Source organism: Staurois parvus, unplaced genomic scaffold (genome assembly GCF_062004578.1).
Source record: "Staurois parvus isolate SC_StPar_1 unplaced genomic scaffold, SC_StPar_1.0 ptg001948l, whole genome shotgun sequence".
Taxonomy (NCBI): Eukaryota; Metazoa; Chordata; class Amphibia; order Anura; family Ranidae; genus Staurois; species Staurois parvus.
This window is the reverse complement of record NW_028319744.1, coordinates 23,306-45,550: the sequence shown is the minus strand read 5'-3', so window position 1 is coordinate 45,550 and position 22,245 is coordinate 23,306. Positions and strand designations below refer to the sequence as shown.

Below are 22,245 nucleotides of genomic sequence, written 5' to 3'. Positions count from 1 at the left end.
TAGTAGGTGGGGGTGTACTGTTCGTACTGGATGATATGGGGGAGGTGTACTGTAGATTGAGTTGGAGGTGTATTATGGATCTTTATGTAGTTGGGGGAGATGTAGTGTAGGTCAGGGGTTAACACACACACACACACACCTTAACCGTTAGTGTGGGAAGTCAGGTGTATTATAGATCAGTAGCTCCTGGACAAGCTTCCTCAGCTCCTTCTCCTGCTCATACTGTGTGATGAGCTGCTCGTGTCTCTCCACACAGGCTGCCTCCAGGCTCTCCAGCATGACCACCATCAGCAGCATCGACTCCTTCACTGCCTCCCTCTCATAGGGGCCGATCAGCCGCTCCATCTCCTAGTAGATGGAGGCTGCTAGAGTGGAAACCCACCCCGGCCTCCTCCTTTAGCTCCATCACTGACACCGACCGGGACCACCACTCTACCCCTGCCGACGCCACCAGCAAACATCGCCTGGCACCCCCCCCTCCCCGACACTGCCGCTAACACCTGAGAACAGCCACTAACCTACAAAAGAAGCAGTCAGCCATCAATGCACCTTCCGCAGCGCACAGCCTCTTCACCAGGTCCCCGTCTCTGCCACTTCATCCCCCCTGAAAATTGGCGCCCTCGGCAAACGCCTTGTTTGCTTCACAGTAAATACGCCGCTGGGAGAGGGTCCAGTGTTACTTTACTTTTAAATTATTTCTGTAAAGGTGACCTACTCCTTTAATTCACTGAATCTGCTCTTCTACAGGGGGTTCTGCTCTTCTACAGGGGTGTCTGCTCTTCTACAGGGGGTTCTGCTCTTCTACAGAGAGGTTCTATTCTTCTTCAGGGGGTTCTGCTCTTCTACAGAGAGGTTCTATTCTTCTTCAGGGGGTTCTGCTCTTCTACAGAGAGGTTCTATTCTTCTACAGGGGGTTCTGCTCTTCTACAGGGGGTTCTGCTCTTCTACAGAGAGGTTCTATTCTTCTTCAGGGGGTTCTGCTCTTCTACAGAGAGGTTCTATTCTTCTACAGGGGGTTCTGCTCTTCTACAGAGAGGTTCTATTCTTCTACAGGGGGTTCTGCTCTTCTACAGAGAGGTTCTATTCTTCTACAAGGGGTTCTGCTCTTCTACAGAGAGGTTCTATTCTTCTACAGGGGGTTCTGCTCTTCTACAGAGAGGTTCTATTCTTCTGCGGGGGTGTCTGCTCTTCTACAGAGAGGTTCTATTCTTCTACAGGGGGTTCTGCTCTTCTACAGGGGGTTCTGCTCTTCTACAGAGAGGTTCTATTCTTCTACAGGGGGTTCTGCTCTTCTACAGAGAGGTTCTATTCTTCTACAGGGGGTTCTGCTCTTCTACAGAGAGGTTCTATTCTTCTACAGGGGGTTCTGCTCTTCTACAGAGAGGTTCTATTCTTCTACAGGGGTGCCTGCTCTTCTACAGAGAGGTTCTATTCTTCTACGGGGGTGTCTGCTCTTCTACAGAGAGGTTCTATTCTTCTACGGGGGTGTCTGCTCTTCTACAGAGAGGTTCTATTCTTCCACAGGGGTGTCTGCTCTTCTACAGAGAGGTTCTATCCTAATACAGGGGGTTCTGCTCTTCTACAGAGGGGTTCTGCTCTTCTACAGAGAGGTTCTATTCTTCTGCAGGGGTGTCTGCTCTTCTATAGAGAGGTTCTATGCTTCCGCAGGGATGTCTGCTCTTCTACAGGGGGTTCTGCTCTTCTACAGAGAGGTTCTATTATTCCGCAGGGGGTTCTGCTCTTCTACAGAGAGGTTCTATTATTCCGCAGGGGGTTCTGCTCTTCTACAGGGGGGTTCTGCTTACACTGTGGAATATATGGGCATCTATACAACTTTCACCAACATTTCCTACAAGAATAGGAGGGGAGCAGGAAAATGTCCAGTGGGAGGAAGGGAATGGGAAAACACCCGAAGGGAAGAAAGGGATGGGACATTGATAGGAGGAAGGAGATGGGACAACATCCCGTGGAAGGAAGGAGACGGGACAACGTCCCATGGGGGGAAGGAGACGGGACAACGTCCCATGGGGGGAAGGAGACGGGACAACGTCCCATGGGGGGAAGGAGTTGGGACAACGTCCCATGGGGGAAGGAGACGGGACAACGTCCCAAGGGAGGGAGGATACTGGACAACGTCCCATGGGAGGAAGGAGACGGGACAATGTTCCACTGGAGGTAGGAGATATGACAATGTCCAATGGGAGGAAGAAGATGGGACAATGTCCCATGAGAAAAAGGAGATGGGATAACGTCCAATGGGAGGAAGAAGATGGGAGAATATTCAATGGGAGGAAAATGATGGGACAATGTCCCAGGAGAGGAAGGAGACGATACAACGTCCCATTGGAGACAGGAGAAATCACAATGTCCCATGGGAGGAAGAAGATGGGACAACATCCCATTGGAGGAAGGAAATATGACAACGTCCAATGGGAGGAAGGTGATGGGACAATGTCCCATGGGAGGAAGAAGATGGGACAACATCCCATTGGAGGAAGGAAATATGACAACGTCCAATGGGAGGAAGGTGATGGGACAACGTCCAATGGGAGGAAGGTTATGGGACAATGTCCCATGGGAGGAAGAAGATGGGACAACATCCCATTTGAGGAAGGAAATAGGACAACTTCCAATGGGCGGAAGGTGATGGGAGAAGGTTTGACTGGAAGAGACGTTTTACTTACGAATATGGAGAAAACGGGACTCCCACCACCAGGAAATGATTCTTCTTTCTGAATAAACGCCACAGACCCTTGTGGCTTCCCCGAACGTCCAGATCCCAGACATGGAGGCACTGAGAGAAGAGAAACAATTTTTTGCTAATGTATATAAAGTCCTTGTATGGAGCAATTGCTGATCAAACAAAGTAGAATTCTACTTTCTATTTACACCATTCACAGATCACATCAGTTACAACGTTCCTGATATCAGAAGTCCCGCTCACATGGACAAGGTTCAATAAAATTGTGCACCTTTGCCAGCTGTGTCCAGGTGGTGAAATCAGCTTCCTGCTCCATGCGGATGAACATGACGTACGTTTTCCCTTCTGTGTCAGGGATGAAGGAGTCCTCACAGGGGTCCTTACTGTGATCCAGAACCTCCGCCTCTCTGCAAGAGAAGAACGCACTCAGCTGTGTCCGCAATAAACCAACTGCTGCAACCATAACACTGAGCGTCCGAAGGGAACTTACCGGAGGATTCGATGGATTTCAACCTCATAGGCGTCCTTCCTCAGACTACGCTCCATGGTGGACAGAAAAGATACAAATGAAGGAATAAATACAACAATCAGCAAAAATAAGAAACTTTTTTCCTCTTTTAAAACAATTTGGATGTTTTATGAACTATATGGAACTGTTAAGTCTGCATGTTGGCCTCCCATTCTACACCAGGGACAGCTAAGCTAACAGGTTTGTCCCAAAATGTGACCACTGTGATTGGCTAATATGGTGATCACATGACTGGAAACCAATCAATCTGATATAGAATCGAGACCGGAGCTATCAGAGACACTGCAGTATTTGGATCTAATTTTCAGGGAAAAAAAGGGGGTTGGAGCCTTGTTTGGGGTTTCCATCCCCTTTGGGCGCCATCTTTGTGACTTAGTCTGGTATTTAGGGATGTGGTTCAGCACTGTTGGCTGTGGTCAATGATAAAGGCCAGGGCCTGGACAGTCCAGGATAAGGTCAAGAATGAAGGTCAGGGCCTGGACAGTCCAGGATAAGGTCAAGAATGAAGGTTAGGGCCTGGACAGTCCAGGATAAGGTCAAGAATGAAGGTTAGGGCCTGGACAGTCCAGGATAAGGTCAAGAATGAAGGTCAGGGCCTGGACAGTCCAGGATAAGGTCAAGAATGAAGGTCAGGGCCTGGACAGTCCAGGATAAGGTCAAGAATGAAGGTCAGGGCCTGGACAGTCCAGGATAAGGTCAAGAATGAAGGTCAGGGCCTGGACAGTCTAGGATAAGGTCAAGAATGAAGGTCAGGGCCTGGACAGTCCAGGATAAGGTCAAGAATGAAGGTCAGGGCCTGGACAGTCCAGGATAAGGTCAAGAATGAAGGTCAGGGCCTGGACAGTCCAGGATAAGGTCAGGGATGAGGGCCATTCTACACCAGGGACAGCTGAGCTAACGGGTTTGTCCCAAAATGTGACCACTGTGATTGGCTAATATGATGATCAGATGACTCGAAACCAATCAATCTGATATAGAATCGAGACCGGAGCTATCAGAGACACTGCAGTATTGGGATCTAATTTGCAGGGAAAAAAAGGGGGTTGGAGCCTTGTTTGGGGTTTCCATCCCCTTTGGGCGCCATCTTTGTGACTTAGTCTGGTATTTAGGTATGTGGTTCAGCACTGTGGGCTGGGCAGTCTCTGGGCGTCAGACGTCAGGTTTTTTCGCCCCCATGTGATCTAGTGGTGGTTGCTCTCCATTCTTTATGCGATGGATGGACCTTTCCCCTTATATTTGGTGTAAAACCTTTACTTTTTGAGTCTCTGCTGGCATGAGTAGACTATCCTACATCGGCCTCTATTCTGATTACCTCCTCAATAGACTCTTAAAATTCTGAAATTACATCTAAGCCATGCATATTGTCAGGGAAGATCGCCGCGGCGCACGAATCTGCACATACGCAGGGTCCCGACAAGGCATACAGGCAGGCACTAGGACCCAGGCGCGCCTGTCATCAATGACGGCATCGGGCAGGCACTAGGACCCAGACGCGCCTGTCGGCGGGCGGGCTATTTAAACGGGCCACTGCAGGATCCAAATTGCCATATGGTCTAATTCCCTGCCTGAGATTCCTGAACTCTGTTTTGCTTCCTGTTGCCGAACCCAGCCCTGCTCCTGACTACCGTTGACCTTCCCCTGCCCTGACCCTGGTCTCTGGATATTCTTCTGCCTGCTCCTGATTGTTGTACCTCCCATTGCTGAACCTGGCTTGTGACCCGACTATCCTTCCGCCTGCTGCTCTGTTCTGCTCTGCCTTCTCGGATACCAAACCCGGCCTGCCTGACTCCACTACTAGCCTCTCGGTGCATCCGCATCCATCCATCCCCTGCTCAGGTCCGCTCTGCCTCTTCACATCAGGCTCACCACTAAGATACGTGACTCTAGAGGATCCCTCTACCGCAGCTGGGCGTACCTAGGGGCCGCGACCTGGTCTCAGACTGCTCCAAGTCCATCCCCACCATCAGGGGCTCTGGTGAACAAGAAGTCTGGGGCTTAGACTCCGTGCCGTAGGGAACCCCAAACTGTGGACCTATAGAGCTACCACCTGAGTCTCTTACACATATGGTCTTGGTGGCCCCTGTAGAAGCCTGTGTGGGCTATTTGGGCATTACCAATGTCAGATTAACCCTTGGTTCACATTTGTGTGGGCCGCGTTTTAACCGGGCACGAGAGCACATTCATTTAAATGGACTCCCATGCCCCGTGACACGCAGGGAAGAAGTTCCTGCACGTACAGTTGCATTTTCCAGTATGGGCGCCGTGCCATTAGAACTAATGACACGCGCCCACGGGTCCGCATTCCTCTGTGCGGTTGGTGAGGCAGCATGGATTTTCGGCACCACCTGCACATATTTCAACCTAGCCTTAATCCTCCTGGAGACTGGATGACTGTAACGGAACCATCCCCAGACTGCGCTTGGGTACATCCGTTAGGATACCGCTTTCCTGTCCGAACACCGACCACATCCGACCATACAAGACTAGACGACACCAGTCTTGAAGTAAACCAGGAAATAGACTACTTTATTTCAACACAGATACAAGATATATACACTCAAGGGGACAATCCCCCCCTCCCTGCATAATGACACAGGGCGGGGCAATCTACATTTAGTAACAAGAGACACACCAACAGACAGTCCCATCAGTAGGGAGGGCTGCTGGAAACATCCCCCACCAAGCCAATACACAAACACATACATCCCATAATAGTTTGCTCCCAAGCAAGACACACAATAGAACAATGGGATACAACCACATGGCATTAAACAATCAACAAACCCCCACCCCAATATTAGGACAGATCACCCTGTACCCCTAACAGGCACAGGGTGACTTCCACATAAGAGGGATATGGGGAGCTGAGACAGGGGTCTCCCCACCTCTCCAAAGTGAGCTGCGTTCCATGGGCCCCCCACCCAAAGTGACTCCCGTTACAATGACAATGCACCAACTGTATGAGCTATGCAGTATAAAATGGTGGGAGTTGCAATTTTTAGGTCATGTGGTATTTGCGCAGCAGTTTTTCAACTGCGATTTTTTTAGGAAAAAATACACTTTAACCATTTCCAGTCCGGACACTTTCCCCCCTTCCAGTCCGGACACTTTCACCCTCTTCCAGTCCGGACACTTTGCCCCCCTTCCTGTCCGGACACTTTCACCCCCTTCCAGTCCGGACACTTTCCCCCCTTCCAGTCCGGACACTTTCACCCCCTTCCAGTCCGGACACTTTCCCCCCCTTCCTGTCCGGACACTTTCACCCCCTTCCAGTCCGGACACTTTCCCCCCCTTCCAGTCCGGACACTTTCACCCCCTTCCAGTCCGGACACTTTCACCCCCTTCCAGTCCGGACACTTTCCCCCCTTTCCAGTCCGGACACTTTCCCCCCCTTCCAGCCCAGGCCAATTTTCAGCTTTCAGCGCTATCACACTTTGAATGACAATTGCGCGGTCATGCAACACTGTACCCATATGAATTTTTTAGCATATTTTTGAGACCGCTGGGATTTTTATTTTGCTATATGAATGAAAAAGTCCAAAAATTTAGAAAAAAGTGTTTTTCTTATAAAATTTTACAAATAAATAATATTTCATCATAAATCTCGGCCAAAATTTATTCCGTTATCTTTTTAGTAAAAAATAAAATAACCCAAATTAGTTTATAACCAAAAATTATAATTTCTAGAATTTGTTTTTACATTTTTAGTTTATTTTTTTTTATTATTATGTATGTTTTTTTTTACATACTGTCACCCTAGCAGTACATTGTCACCATGGTGACACTGTACTACTTGTGGAGGGTAATGAAGAGTTTTTTTTTTTTTTACACTGATTGCTTTTATACCCATAAAGGCTGTAAAAGCAATCATTTCTCCTTCTCTCTGGCTGCATTCCTGCAGCCATTGAGAAATACTGCGTGAGCTGTGATTGGTCACAGCTTGTCACATGGTACAAGGCTGTTGTGAATGGTCCTGTACCATGTGACCTCGGTGATCATTCACAGATTTCACACGTAGTAAGCAATGATGTCAGAAGTGACATCTTTCTTACTACTCTGCATGTGATCACTGACTGGCCAATCAGTGATCACATGATCAGGACCTTGCACAGAGGTCCCGTACGACGATCGGTGTTCCACTGTGTCCGGAGGACACAGTGGGCACCGGATCGCGGTGCTGTGCGCTCCTAGGGAGCGCGCACAAGCAGAGGGCGGGGAGGCCCGACCCTGCACTGCTCCCTTCCGGCCGTTTATATACAATGGCCGGACGGGAGGTGGTTAATTGATGAAGAAATACCAAAGGAGTAGCCCACACCTGGCCATGAAACAGCTTTTGATTCACTTGTCCAATTATTTTTGGTCCCTTGAAAAAGGGGGGATGGCTACTCTTAAGAGCTGTATTTCCTAAACCCTTCCCCCAATGTTGATGTACATACCCTCAAGGTACAGCTGAGAGTGCGCACTGTCCACCCATATACATTATATACCTGAAAAAGCTAAAATTGTGCCTGTGTCCAAATATATATGGACCGAACTGTAAATACACCCCGAGCCTTTTCCTCAGTTCGCCATGCGTTGCCAAGGCATCCTATAGCTCCGATCAGCAAGCTCAGGGATGCAAACTGACCACGCCATTACGGATCTGCTTCTGTGCTGGCAGGATCACCAAGAATTTACTAGACCGGGGGTCTCCAAACAAAGAGCCAGTTTACTGCCCTTCAAACTTTAGGGGGGCCGGATTGTGGCCAGTGGGAGTAGAAAATGCCCCGCCATCAGTGGGAGTAAACAATAATCTAGGCTTGGTGTTCTGTGGGAGGAACACTGCCCTGTCGCTGGTCCCAGTGGGAGGAACACTGCCCTGTCGCTGGTGTCAGTGGGAGGAATAGTGCCCTGTCGCTGGTGTCAGTGGGAGGAATAGTGCCCTGTCGCTGGTGTCAGTGGGAGGAACAGTGCACCATCGCTGGTGTCAGTGGAAGGAACAGTGCCCCATCGCTGGTGTCAGTGGAAGGAACAGTGCACCATCGCTGGTGTCAGTGGAAGGAACAGGTCCTGTCACTGGGGTCAGTGGGAGGAACAGCGTCCCGTCATTGGGGTCAGTGGGAGGAATAGCGCCCCATCATTGGTGTCAGTGGGAGGAATAGTGCCCCATCATTGGGGTCAGTGGGAGGAATAGTGCCCCATCATTGGGGTCAGTGGGAGGAACAGCGTCCCGTCGTTGGGGTCAGTGGGAGGAACAGCGTCCCGTCGTTGGGGTCAGTGGGAGGAACAGCGTCCCGTCGTTGGGGTCAGTGGGAGGAATAGTGCCCCATCATTGGTGTCAGTGGGAGGAATAGTGCCCCATCATTGGTGTCCGTTGGAGGAATAGTGCCCCATCATTGGTGTCAGTGGGAGGAATAGTGCCCCATCATTGGTGTCAGTGGGAGGAATAGTGCCCCATCATTGGTATCAGTGGGAGGAATAGTGCCCCATCATTGGTATCAGTGGGAAGAATAGTGCCCCATCATTGGTGTCAGTGGGAAGAATAGTGCCCCATCATTGGTGTCAGTGGGAGGAATAGTGCCCCATCATTGGTGTCAGTGGGAGGAATAGTGCCCCATCATTGGTGTCAGTGGGAGGAATAGTGACCCATCATTGGTATCAGTGGGAGAAATAGTGTCCCATCATTGGTGTCAGTGGGAGGAATAGTGCCCCATCATTGGTGTCAGTGGGAGGAATAGTGCCCCATCATTGGTGTCAGTGGGAGGAATAGTGCCCCATCATTGGTGTCAGTGGGAGGAATAGTGCCTCATCATTGGTGTCAGTGGGGGGAATAGTGCCCCATCATTGGTATCAGTGGGGGGAATAGTGCCCCATCATTGGTGTCAGTGGGAGGAATAGTGCCCCATCATTGGTATCAGTGGGAGGAATAGTGCCCCGTCATTGGTGTCAGTGGGAGGAATAGTGCCCCGTCATTGGTGTCAGTGGGAGGAATAGTGCCCCATCATTGGTATCAGTAGGAGGAATAGTGTCCCATCATTGGTGTCAGTGGGAGGAATAGTGCCCCATCATTGGTGTCAGTGGGAGGAATAGTGCCCCATCATTGGTGTCAGTGGGAGGAATAGTGCCCCATCATTGGTGTCAGTGGGAAGAATAGCGCCCCATCATTGGTATCAGTGGGAAGAATAGCGCCCCATCATTGGTATCAGTGGGAAGAATAGCGCCCCATCATTGGTGTCAATGGAAGGAATAGTGCCCCATCATTGGTGTCAGTGGGAGGAATAGTGCCCCATCATTGGTGTCAGTGGGAGGAATAGTGCCCCATCATTGGTGTCAGTGGGAAGAATAGCGCCCCATCATTGGTGTCAATGGAAGGAATAGTGCCCCATCATTGGTGTCAATGGAAGGAATAGTGCTTCGTATCAGTGGAAGGAAAAGTGCCCCGTGGGCCAGCTAAAAGAAAGCAAAGGGCCAAATCTGGCCCGCGGGCTGCAGTTTGGAAACCCCCCCTACTAGACAAAGACAGTACAGTGGAAGAAGTTAAATATGAACAGAATAGGAATGCCGGACTTAGATGGAGGATTACATAAACTTTACACTATAAAAAGAGAAAAAAAGGTGAATCTAAAAGTGTGAAGGTTCCCGCCCAGCAATGAAGGTGTCCATGGACAGCTCCTCACCTCTCCACGTTCCATAGCTGCACGTTGGGAACAGTGTTGAACTTGTGTTTTTTGAAGTAAGCTTCCTGCAGAATATAACATGTGATGAGGGTTCTGCATGGGGCTGTGACGGCAGACAGACAAACACGGACACTGACAGCCGACAAACATGGACACTGACAGCAGACAAACATGGACACTGACAGCAGACAGACAAACACGGACACTGACAGCCGACAAACATGGACACTGACAGCTGACAGACAAACATGGACACTGACAGCGGACAAACATGGACACTGACAGCAGACAAACATGGACACTGACAGCAGACAAACATGGACACTGACAGCAGACAAACATTGACACTGACAGCCGACAAACATGGACACTGACAGCTGACAGACAAACATGGACACTGACAGCTGACAGACAAACACGGACACTGACAGCCGACAAACATGGACACTGACAGCTGACAGACAAACATGGACACTGACAGCGGACAGACAAACATGGACACTGACAGCAGACAGACAAACATAGACACTGACAGCAGACAGACAAACATGGACACTGACAGCCAACAGACAAACATGGACACTGACAGCCAACAGACAAACATGGACACTGACAGCCAACAGACAAACATGGACACTGACAGCCAACAGACAAACATGGACACTGACAGCCAACAGACAAACATGGACACTGACAGCAGACAGACAAACATGGACACTGACAGCCGACAGACAAACACGGACACTGACAGCAGACAAACATGGACACTGACAGCCGACAAACATGGACACTGACAGCAGACAAACATGGACACTGACAGCAGACAAACATGGACACTGACAGCAGACAAACATTGACACTGACAGCCGACAAACATGGACACTGACAGCTGACAGACAAACATGGACACTGACAGCTGACAGACAAACACGGACACTGACAGCCGACAAACATGGACACTGACAGCTGACAGACAAACATGGACACTGACAGCGGACAGACAAACATGGACACTGACAGCAGACAGACAAACATAGACACTGACAGCAGACAGACAAACATGGACACTGACAGCCAACAGACAAACATGGACACTGACAGCCAACAGACAAACATGGACACTGACAGCCAACAGACAAACATGGACACTGACAGCCAACAGACAAACATGGACACTGACAGCCAACAGACAAACATGGACACTGACAGCCAACAGACAAACATGGACACTGACAGCAGACAGACAAACATGGACACTGACAGCCGACAGACAAACACGGACACTGACAGCAGACAAACATGGACACTGACAGCCGACAGACAAACATGGACACTGACAGCAGACAGACAAACATGGACACTAACAGCAGACAGACAAACATGGACACTGACAGCGGACAGACAAACATGGACACTGACAGCGGACAGACAAACATGGACACTGACAGCAGACAGACAAACATGGACACTGACAGCGGACAAACATGGACACTGACAACGGACAAACATGGACACTGACAGCAGACAGACAAACATGGACACTGACAGCCAACAGACAAACATGGACACTGACAGCCAACAGACAAACATGGACACTGACAGCTAACAGACAAACATGGACACTGACAGCAGACAGACAAACATGGACACTGACAGTGGACAAACACGGACACTGACAGCAGACAAACATGGACACTGACAGCAGACAGACAAACATGGACACTGACAGCAGACAAACATGGACACTAACAGCCGACAGACAAACAGACACTGACAGCAGACAAACATGGACACTGACAGCAAACTGACAAACATGGACACTGACAGCCAACAGACAAACATGGACACTGACAGCTCACAAACATGGACACTGACAGCTCACAAACATGGACACTGATAGCAGACAAACATGGACACTGATAGCAGACAAACATGGACACTGACAGCAGACAGACAAACATGGACACTGACAGCTCACAAACATGGACACTGACAGCCGACAGACAAACATGGACACTGACAGCCGACAGACAAACATGGACACTGACAGCTCACAAACATGGACACTGACAGCCGACAGACAAACATGGACACTGACAGCGGACAAACATGGACACTGACAACGGACAAACATGGACACTGACAGCAGACAGACAAACATGGACACTGACAGCCAACAGACAAACATGGACACTGACAGCCAACAGACAAACATGGACACTGACAGCTAACAGACAAACATGGACACTGACAGCAGACAGACAAACATGGACACTGACAGTGGACAAACACGGACACTGACAGCAGACAAACATGGACACTGACAGCAGACAGACAAACATGGACACTGACAGCAGACAAACATGGACACTAACAGCCGACAGACAAACAGACACTGACAGCAGACAAACATGGACACTGACAGCAAACTGACAAACATGGACACTGACAGCCAACAGACAAACATGGACACTGACAGCTCACAAACATGGACACTGACAGCTCACAAACATGGACACTGATAGCAGACAAACATGGACACTGATAGCAGACAAACATGGACACTGACAGCAGACAGACAAACATGGACACTGACAGCTCACAAACATGGACACTGACAGCCGACAGACAAACATGGACACTGACAGCCGACAGACAAACATGGACACTGACAGCCGACAGACAAACATGGACACTGACAGCTCACAAACATGGACACTGACAGCCGACAGACAAACATAGACACTGACAGCCAACAGACAAACATAGACACTGACAGCTCACAAACATGGACACTGACAGCGGACAAACATGGACACTGACAGCCGACAAACATGGACACTGACAGCTGACAGACAAACATGGACACTGACAGCCGACAGACAAACATGGACACTGACAGCCGACAGACAAACATGGACACTGACAGCCGACAGACAAACATAGACACTGACAGCAGACAAACATGGACACTGACAGCAGACAGACAAACATGGACACTGACAGCAGACAGACAAACATGGACACTGACAGCAGACAAACATGGACACTGACAACGGACAGACAAACATGGACACTGACAGCCGACAGACAAACATGGACACTGACCAGGACCATTCCACTGTGTGAATATACACCAATCAGCCATAACATTCTGACCACTGACAGGTAAAGGGGATAACAGATTATTTTGTGACACTGACATCTGGAAGTGGGTGGGATATATTAGGCAGCAAGTGAACATGTTGTCCCTGAAGTTGATGTGTTCAAAGCAGAAAAAAGTGTAAGGATCTGAGCGGCTCTGACAAGGGCCAAATTGTAATGTCTAGTCTCCAAACTGTAGCCCACAGACCAGATGTGGCCCCTTGATTGACTTTATCTGGCCCTAGGGGCACTTCCACTGATACCAATGATGGGGCATTATTCCTCCCACTGACACCAATGATGGGGCATTATTCCTCCCACTGACACCAATGATGGGGCACTATTCCTCCCACTGATACCAATGATGGGGCACTATTCCTCCCACTGACACCAATGATGGGGCACTATTCCTCCCACTGATACCAATGATGGGGCACTATTCCTCCCACTGATACCAATGATGGGGCACTATTCCTCCCACTGATACCAATGATGGGGCACTATTCCTCCCACTGATACCAATGATGGGGCACTATTCCTCCCACTGACACCAATGATGGGGCACTATTCCTCCCACTGATACCAATGATGGGGCACTATTCCTCCCACTGATACCAATGATGGGGCACTATTCCTCCCACTGACACTAATGATGGGGCACTATTCCTCCCACTGATACCAATGATGGGGCACTATTCCTCCCACTGACACTAATGATGGGGCACTATTCCTCCCACTGACACTAATGATGGGGCACTATTCCTCCCACTGACACCAATGATGGGGCACTATTCCTCCCACTGACACCAATGATGGGGCACTATTCCTCCCACTGACACTAATGATGGGGCACTATTCCTCCCACTGACACTAATGATGGGGCACTATTCCTCCCACTGACACCAATGATGGGGCACTATTCCTCCCACTGATACCAATGATGGGGCACTATTCCTCCCACGGACACCAATGATGGGGCACTATTCCTCCCACTGACACTAATGATGGGGCACTATTCCTCCCACTGACACCAATGATGGGGCATTATTTCTCCCACTGATACCAATGATGGGGCACTATTCCTCCCACTGATACCAATGATGGGGCATTATTCCTCCCACTGACACCAATGATGGGGCACTATTCCTCCCACTGATATCAATGATGGGACACTACGTCCCACTGACACCAATGATGGGGCACTATTCCTCCCACTGATACCAATGATGGGGCACTATTCCTCCCACTGACACCAATGATAGGGCACTATTCCTCCCACTGATACCAATGATGGGTCACTATTCCTCCCAATGATACCAATGATGGGGCACTATTCCTCCCACTGATACCAATGATGGGGCACTATTCCTCCCACTGACACCAATGATGGGGCACTATCCCTCCCACTGATACCAATGATGGGGCATTATTCCTCCCACTGACACCAATGATGGGGCACTATTCCTCCCACTGACACCAATGATGGGGCACTATTCCTCCCACTGACACCAATGATAGGGCACTATTCCTCCCACTGATACCAATGATGGGGCACCATTCCTCCCACTGATATCAATGATGGGACACTATTCCTCCCACTGATACCAATGATGGGTCACTATTCCTCCCAATGACACCAATGATGGGGCACTATTCCTCCCACTGATACCAATGATGGGGCACTATTCCTCCCACTGACACCAATGATGGGGCACTATTCCTCCCACTGATACCAATGATGGGGCACTATTCCTCCCACTGACACCAATGATGGAGCACTATTCCTCCCACTGATACCAATGATGGAGCACTATTCCTCCCACTGACACCAATGATGGAGTACTATTCCTCCCACTGACACCAATGATGGGGCACTATTCCTCCCACTGATACCAATGATGGAGCACTATTCCTCCCACTGACACCAATGATGGGGCACTATTCCTCCCACTGACACCAATGATGGGGCACTATTCCTCCCATTGACACCAATGATGGGGCACTATTCCTCCCATTGACACCAATGATGGGGCACTATTCCTCCCATTGACACCAATGATGGGGCACTAGTGAAGGCTCACTGATGGAGGTGGGGAAGGAAGGCTCATTGATGGAGGTGGGGAAGGAAGGCTCATTGATGGAGGTGGGGAAGGAAGGCTCACTGATGGAGGTGGGGAAGGAAGGCTCACTGATGGAGGTGGGGAAGGAAGGCTCATTGATGGAGGTGGGGAAGGAAAGCTCACTGATGGAGGTGGGGAAGGAAGGCTCACTGATGGAGGTGGGGAAGGAAGGCTCACTGATGGAGGTGGGGAAGGCTCACTGATGGAGGTGGGGAAGGAAGGCTTATTGATAAAGGTGGGGAAAGAAGGCTCATTGATAGAGGTGGGGAAGGCTCATTGATGGAGGTGAGGAAGGCTCATTGATGGAGGTGGGGAAGGATCATTGATAGAGGTGGGGAAGGCTCATTGATGGAGGTGAGGAAGGCTCATTGATGGAGGTGGGGAAGGATCATTGATGGAGGTGGGGAAGGTTCATTGATGGAGGTGGGGAAGGCTCATTGATGGAGGTGGGGAAGGTTCATTGATGGAGGTGGGGAAGGTTCATTGATGGAGGTGGGGAAGGCTCATTGATGGAGGTGGGGAAGGTTCATTGATGGAGGTGGGGAAGGCTCATTGATGGAGGTGGGGAAGGATCATTGATGGAGGTGGGGAAGGTTCATTGATGGAGGTGGGGAAGGCTCATTGATGGAGGTGGGGAAGGTTCATTGATGGAGGTGGGGAAGGCTCATTGATGGAGGTGGGGAAGGCTCATTGATGGAGGTGGGGAAGGCTCATTGATGGAGGTGGGGAAGGCTCATTGATGGAGGTGGGGAAGGCTCATTGATGGAGGTGGGGAAGGTTCATTGATGGAGGTGGGGAAGGTTCATTGATGGAGGTGGGGAAGGTTCATTGATGGAGGTGGGGAAGGTTCATTGATGGAGGTGGGGAAGGCTCATTGATGGAGGCGGGGGAGGGAAGGCTGGCCCCTGTAGTTCGATCCAATAGAAGAGCTACTGGAGCTCAGAATACTGAAAAAAGGTAATGCTGGCTCTGATAGAAAGGTGTCAGAACACACGGAGCATGGCAGTTTGTTGTGTATGGGGCTGTGTAGCCGCAGACCGGTCAGGGTGCTCATGCTGACCCGTGTCCACAGCCAAGAGTGCCTACAATGGTCATGTGAGCATCAGAACTGGACCACGGAGCAATGGAAGAAGGTGGCCTGGTCTGAGGAATCACGTTTTCTTTTATATCATGTGGATGGCCGGATGGGTGGGTGTCACTTACCTGGGGAAGAGATGGCACCAGAATGCAGTATGGGAAGAAGGCAAGCCGGCAGAGGCAGTGTGAATGGACAATGTTCTGTTGGGTCATGACATTCACGTGGATGATACTTTCGAGTCCATGTCTTGAAGGGTCAGGGCTGTTTTAGTGGCAAAAGGGGGACCTCTGTGACCAGGTTCCAGTGGGCGGGGCGAAACGCATCGAAGGGTGTGGCTGGAGCGGCGGCTGAGACCAAAACCGCTATCCTTACTGGGGAGGTTCGTCCCTTTCATTGCTGTAAAAGGGGGATCTACTCAATATCAGGTGGGTGGTCATAATGTTATGGCCGATTGGTGCAGAGATACACATACACAGTGCAATCCCACGTCAGCCTCACATGTTGCTATTAGAAGTCGTTTATATACGTGGACATAAAAAGTGTCTTACATGAAAATATCCGTTCATATTGAGCCCCACGATACCGAAGTGATAGGACCGGGACACGTCCGGGATCAGACACTCGCGCCCTTTTCTCTGTTCCGGCATTCTCATCCACATATCCCAATCCCACAGCTGGAGCACAGAGAGGGAACAATGTCACTGCAGCACAATGTGGTCACTCGCTGGCAGCGTGATGCCGATTGTCAGCCACTTACCTTCTCTGGAGTCGGCCATTTTGGCTCCAGTTCATCCTTATAAAGAGTCCTGCGAAGAACCCACCCCAGGCCGGGCATGGTCTCCACCCTGTAGAGGAGCGAGGGATCCTCTGCCGTGTGTTCATAGCCCTGCACAGGGAACAGGCAGGTAAGTGTCACAGTACTGACTGACAAAGAGGAAAGAGTCCTCGGAGCCAATCAATGGAGGTTTATTGGAAGTTAGGATAACGGCGTTTACTAAAATGATTGATAAGCAACTGATTGTACCTGTCACCTCTAGGCATTAGCTGTGTTATCCATGTATAGGGATGGGGACACAGGGAGGGGGCCAGAGGAAGGGGGACGTTAAGATGGGGACAATGAATGGGGTACATAGGGATGGTGACAAAAGAAGGGGGATATAGGGATGGGGACAAAGGAGGGGGGACATGGGGATGGGGACAAAGGAGGGGGGACATAGGGATGGGGAAAAAGGAAGGGGGACATAGAGATGGGAACAAAGGAAGGGGGACATAGAGATGGGGGCAAAGGAAGGGGGACATAGAGATGGGAACAAAGGAAGGGGGACATAGAGATGGGGACAAAGGAAGGGGGACATAGAGATGGGGGCAAAGGAAGGGGGACATAGAGATGGGGGCAAAGGAAGGGGGACATAGAGATGGGGGCAAAGGAAGGGGGACATAGAGATGGGGGCAAAGGAAGGGGGACATAGAGATGGGGGAAAAGGAAGGGGGACATAGAGATGGGGACAAAGGAAGGGGGACATAGAGATGGGGGCAAAGGACAGGGGACAAAGGAAGGGGGACATAGAGATGGGGGCAAAGGACGGGGACATAGGGATGGGGACAAAGGAAGGGGGACATAGAGATGGGGACAAAGGACGGGGGACATAGAGATGGGGACAAAGGACGGGGGACATAGAGATGGGAACAAAGGAAGGGGGACATAGAGATGGGGACAAAGGAAGGGGGACATAGAGATGGGGGCAAAGGACGGGGGACATAGAGATGGGGACAAAGGACGGGGGACATAGAGATGGGAACAAAGGAAGGGGGACATAGAGATGGGGACAAAGGAAGGGGGACATAGAGATGGGGGCAAAGCACGAGGGACATGGGGATGGGGGCGAAGCATGGGCGACACAGGGATAGGGACAAAGGAAGGGGGGCAAGGGAAGGGGGACATAGAGATAGAAGTAAAAGAAGGGGGACATAGAGATGGGGGCAAAGGAAGGGGGACATAGAGATGGGGGCAAAGGAAGAGGCACATAGAGATGGGGGCCAGAGGAAGGGGGACATAGAGATGGGGGCAAAGCACGGGGGACACAGGGATGGGGGCAAAGCACGGGGGACACAGGGATAGGGACAAAGGAAGGGGGGCATAGGGATGGGGACAAAGGACGGGGGACATAGAGATGGGGGCAAAGGACGGGGGACATAGAGATGGGGGCAAAGAACATGGGCCATAAGAATGGGGTTACCAACTGTATTTAGGACTTAACTTCCAATAAACCTCTAATGATTACATATGGCCCCGGGGACCCCTTCCTCTTTATAAGTCTGCATTATTGGCCTGGGCAAGGCCAGGGCACTGAGTGACTGCAGTGGATGGTGCGCTGGATCCCTGGAGTGCCATCTATTTATTTGCATAGTACAGACCCCCCTTTACATAAAGAAGATCAGGCACTCACTAAGACTCATGGAAGAGGACAAAGGATGGGGACACAGGACGGTGCCATAGGGATGGGGACAAAAGGCGGGGGACATTGAGATGGAGACAAAGAACGGGAGCCACACGAATGGGGACAAAGGACAGGGGACTTAGAGGTGGGGACAAAGGATGGGGGTCATAGGGATAGAGATAAAAGATGGGGACAAGGGACATAGGGATGGGACCACAGGGCAGGGGACATAGGAATGGGGACACAGGAAGAGGGCCATAGGAATGGGGACACAAGATGGGGGCCATAGGCTATAGGGACACAGGAAGGGGGCTATAGGGACACAGGAAGGGGGCTATAGGGACACAGGAAGGGGGCTATAGGGACACAGGAAGGGGGCCATAGGCTATAGGGACACAGGAAGGGGGCTATAGGGACACAGGAAGGGGGCCATAGGCTATAGGGACACAGGAAGGGAGGCACTGGGATGGGGACAAAGAACATGGGTCATAGGGATGAGGACAAAGGACGGGGGACACAGAATGTGGACAAGGGACAGGATACATAGGGATGGGGACACAGGAAGGGACATAGGGATGGAAGCACAGGGCAGGGACATGGGAATGAGGACACAGGAAGAGGGCCATAGGCTATGGGGACACAGGAAGGGGGCCATAGGCTATGGGGACACAGGAAGGGGGCCATAGGCTATAGGGACACAGGAAGGGGGCCATAGGCTATAGGGACACAGGAAGTAGGACACTGGGATGGGGACAAAGAACATGGGTCATAGGGATGAGGACAAAGGACGGGGAACACAGAATGTGGACAAGGGACAGGATACATAGGGATGGGGACACCGGAAGGGACATAGGGATGGGACCACAGGGCAGGGGACATAAGGATGGGACCACAGGGCAGGGGACATAAGGATGGGACCACAGGGCAGGGGACATAAGGATGGGACCAAAGGGCAGGGGATATAGGGATGGGACCACAGGGCAGGGGACATAAGGATGGGATCACAGGGCAGGGGATATAGGGATGGGACCACAGGGCAGGGGACATAGGGATGGGGACACAGGAAGGGGGCCACAGGCTATGGGGACACAGGAAGGGGACAAAGAACATGGGTCATAGTGAAGGGGACAAAGGACCGGGGGCACAGAACAGGGACTGGGTACATAGGAATGGGGACACAGAAAGAGGGATACTGCTATGGGGACACAGGAAGGGGGCCATAGGGATGGAGACACAGAACGGGGTACAAAGGGATAGGAACCAAGCACATAGGAATAGGGACAAAGGACAGGGGACATATAGATGGGGTCAAAGAGCATGTGCCATAAGGATGGGGACAAAGGACGGGGGACATAGGATGGGGGCAAAGGACAGGGACATAGGGATGAGGACACAGAAAAGGGGGACATAGGGATGGGGACACAGAAAAGGGGGACATAGGGATGGATACAAAGAACAGGGGACACCCACTTGATCATTCCAGGCAGAGATGCAGTACAAGCTCTCGTCCTCCTCCAGAAGATGGATGGTTTGACTCAGAAAACTGCAGACACACAACATGAACATACGTGTAAATAAAGCAGGACAAACTCTGTAGTCCCAGTATAGTCATACAATATTGCAGACGTAGAGTTCTGTATATATTTATTGTCTTTCCACAATCTGCTGAACATGAAAATCAAGAATGGGAGGGGTTTAGCCCGAGGGCTGGATAGAGGGACCTAATCCCTAGGGACTGGATGAAGAGAAAGGTGGCTTAGCCCTTAGCTAGGGTTCGGGGGCTGGATGAAGAGGTTGAGGTCCCAAGGGGGGCTAGACAAAGCATGTCTTCATCTGGGACAGCGACACTCCCTGCAGCCAGTCCTCGTGGTGTGGACGGGAAGGGGGGGCTGTTGTTGAGATTAGACCAGATATGGGCTCCTATGAAGTGGGGTGCTCACATACATGCAGATCTCGTATAGTAGACAACAGTCAGTGAAAGATCTACACTATGACCTCCCCCGTCTTGGGGTATGGATGGACATGTATGACTGAAGGAAGGGAACAATGCCTGGAGACCTCAGAGAGTCTCCATCGCTCCTCGGCAAGGCATGAAGAGCTTCATTATCCAGGTTCTATCTGCTGACTTTTCAGAAGCTGTGTATGACCGCCCTACAAAATCTAGGTGGTCACCTACCTGAAGAAATCTACCGAGATGTCCAGATCTTCTTCCAGAACGATGACAAACTTGGCGTCCTAAATGTAGAATAAAAAAATCAGAGAGCGGTCATACAATGTTCACAGATCTCCTCCCGGTGTGGTCACCATACTGCTGGATATCACACATTCCAGACTCGACCCTCGAATTTCACCCTACTGATGGAATCTCATATCTGTCTATGGTGGTGGAAGAGCAATACACCGGTAATCTGATTTATAACCATGGGGGGGAGGGGGGAGGGTGAGGACTCGGCCCGATGTGTCACTCAAAGTGCTGCAGAAATCAATTCATTCACAGGAAAGGCCCACCGGCTAAGGGAAAAGGCAGTCTATAGGGGCAGCACAACACATTTCTGTCCGTCTGTAACCCCCAGACCCCAAATTATTACAGGAAAGCGAGAGTGTGAAGATTTATCCCTTTGAAACTGGACCACCTGCCATTACACCCGTCATCCCACCTTCCTTTCACTTACTATCTTGTCCTACTCCCAGCTACCATCCCCTCCCCCCACCCGCCATCCCACCTTCCTCCCATCCACCTACCTTTCACTTACTATCTTGTCCTACTCCCAACTACCATCCCCTCCCCCCACCCGCCATCCCACCTTCCTCCCATCCACCTACCTTTCTCTTACTATCTTGTCCTACTCCCAACTACCATCCCCTCCCCCCACCCGCCATCCCACCTTCCTCCCATCCACCTACCTTTCACTTACTATCTTGTCCTACTCCCAACTACCATCCCCTCCCCCCACCCGCCATCCCACCTTCCTCCCATCCACCCTCCTTTCACTTGCTATCTTGTCCTACTCCCAACTACCATCCCCTTCCCCCCACCCGCCGTCCCACCTTCCACCATCTTCTCCCCCTTTTTCACTCGCCATCCCACCCGCCATTTTGTCCTACTTCCATCCGCCATTCCACCTATCTCCCATACTCCCATCCACCACCTACTCCCCCCCCCCCCCTTTTCACTCACCATCCCACCTGCCATATTCCCATCCGCCATTCCACCTACCTCCCATACTCCCATCCAGCACCTCTTCCCCCCTTTTTCACTCACCATCCCACCCACCATCCTATCTACCTCCCATCCATCACACCCCCTCCCACCTGCCATCTTCCCATCTGCCATTCCACCTACTTCCCATACTCCCATCCACCACCACCTCCTCCCCCCTTTTCACTCACCATCCCACCCACCTCCCATCCATAATCTCCCCCTTCCAACTGCCATTCTGCCCTACTTCCATCCACCATTCCACCTACCTCCCATACTCCCATCCACCACCTCCTCCCCCCCTTTTCACTCACCATCCCACCCACCATCCTATCTATCCCTCCCATCCATCATTCCCCCCCTCCCACCTGCCATATTCC

At 50.9% G+C, this 22,245-nt stretch overlaps 1 protein-coding gene across 4 annotated transcripts in view; it reads right to left on the bottom strand.

Annotated features, from left to right (window-relative positions):
• The window catches only part of POMGNT1 (protein O-linked mannose N-acetylglucosaminyltransferase 1 (beta 1,2-)), a 49,682-nt gene that overhangs the window by 5,525 nt on the left and 21,912 nt on the right, over positions 1-22,245 (bottom strand). For all 4 annotated transcript variants that reach the window (XM_089664566.1, XM_089664567.1, XM_089664564.1 and 1 more), the window contains 8 exons: positions 20,843-20,901; positions 20,137-20,209; positions 16,986-17,114; positions 16,777-16,902; positions 9,887-9,951; positions 3,192-3,236; positions 2,973-3,108; positions 2,685-2,794 (listed from right to left, as the gene is read on the bottom strand). In XM_089664566.1, coding sequence (XP_089520692.1) covers positions 2,685-2,794; positions 2,973-3,108; positions 3,192-3,236; positions 9,887-9,951; positions 16,777-16,902; positions 16,986-17,114; positions 20,137-20,209; positions 20,843-20,901 — 743 coding nt within the window. The remainder of the gene's footprint in view (positions 1-2,684; positions 2,795-2,972; positions 3,109-3,191; positions 3,237-9,886; positions 9,952-16,776; positions 16,903-16,985; positions 17,115-20,136; positions 20,210-20,842; positions 20,902-22,245) is intronic.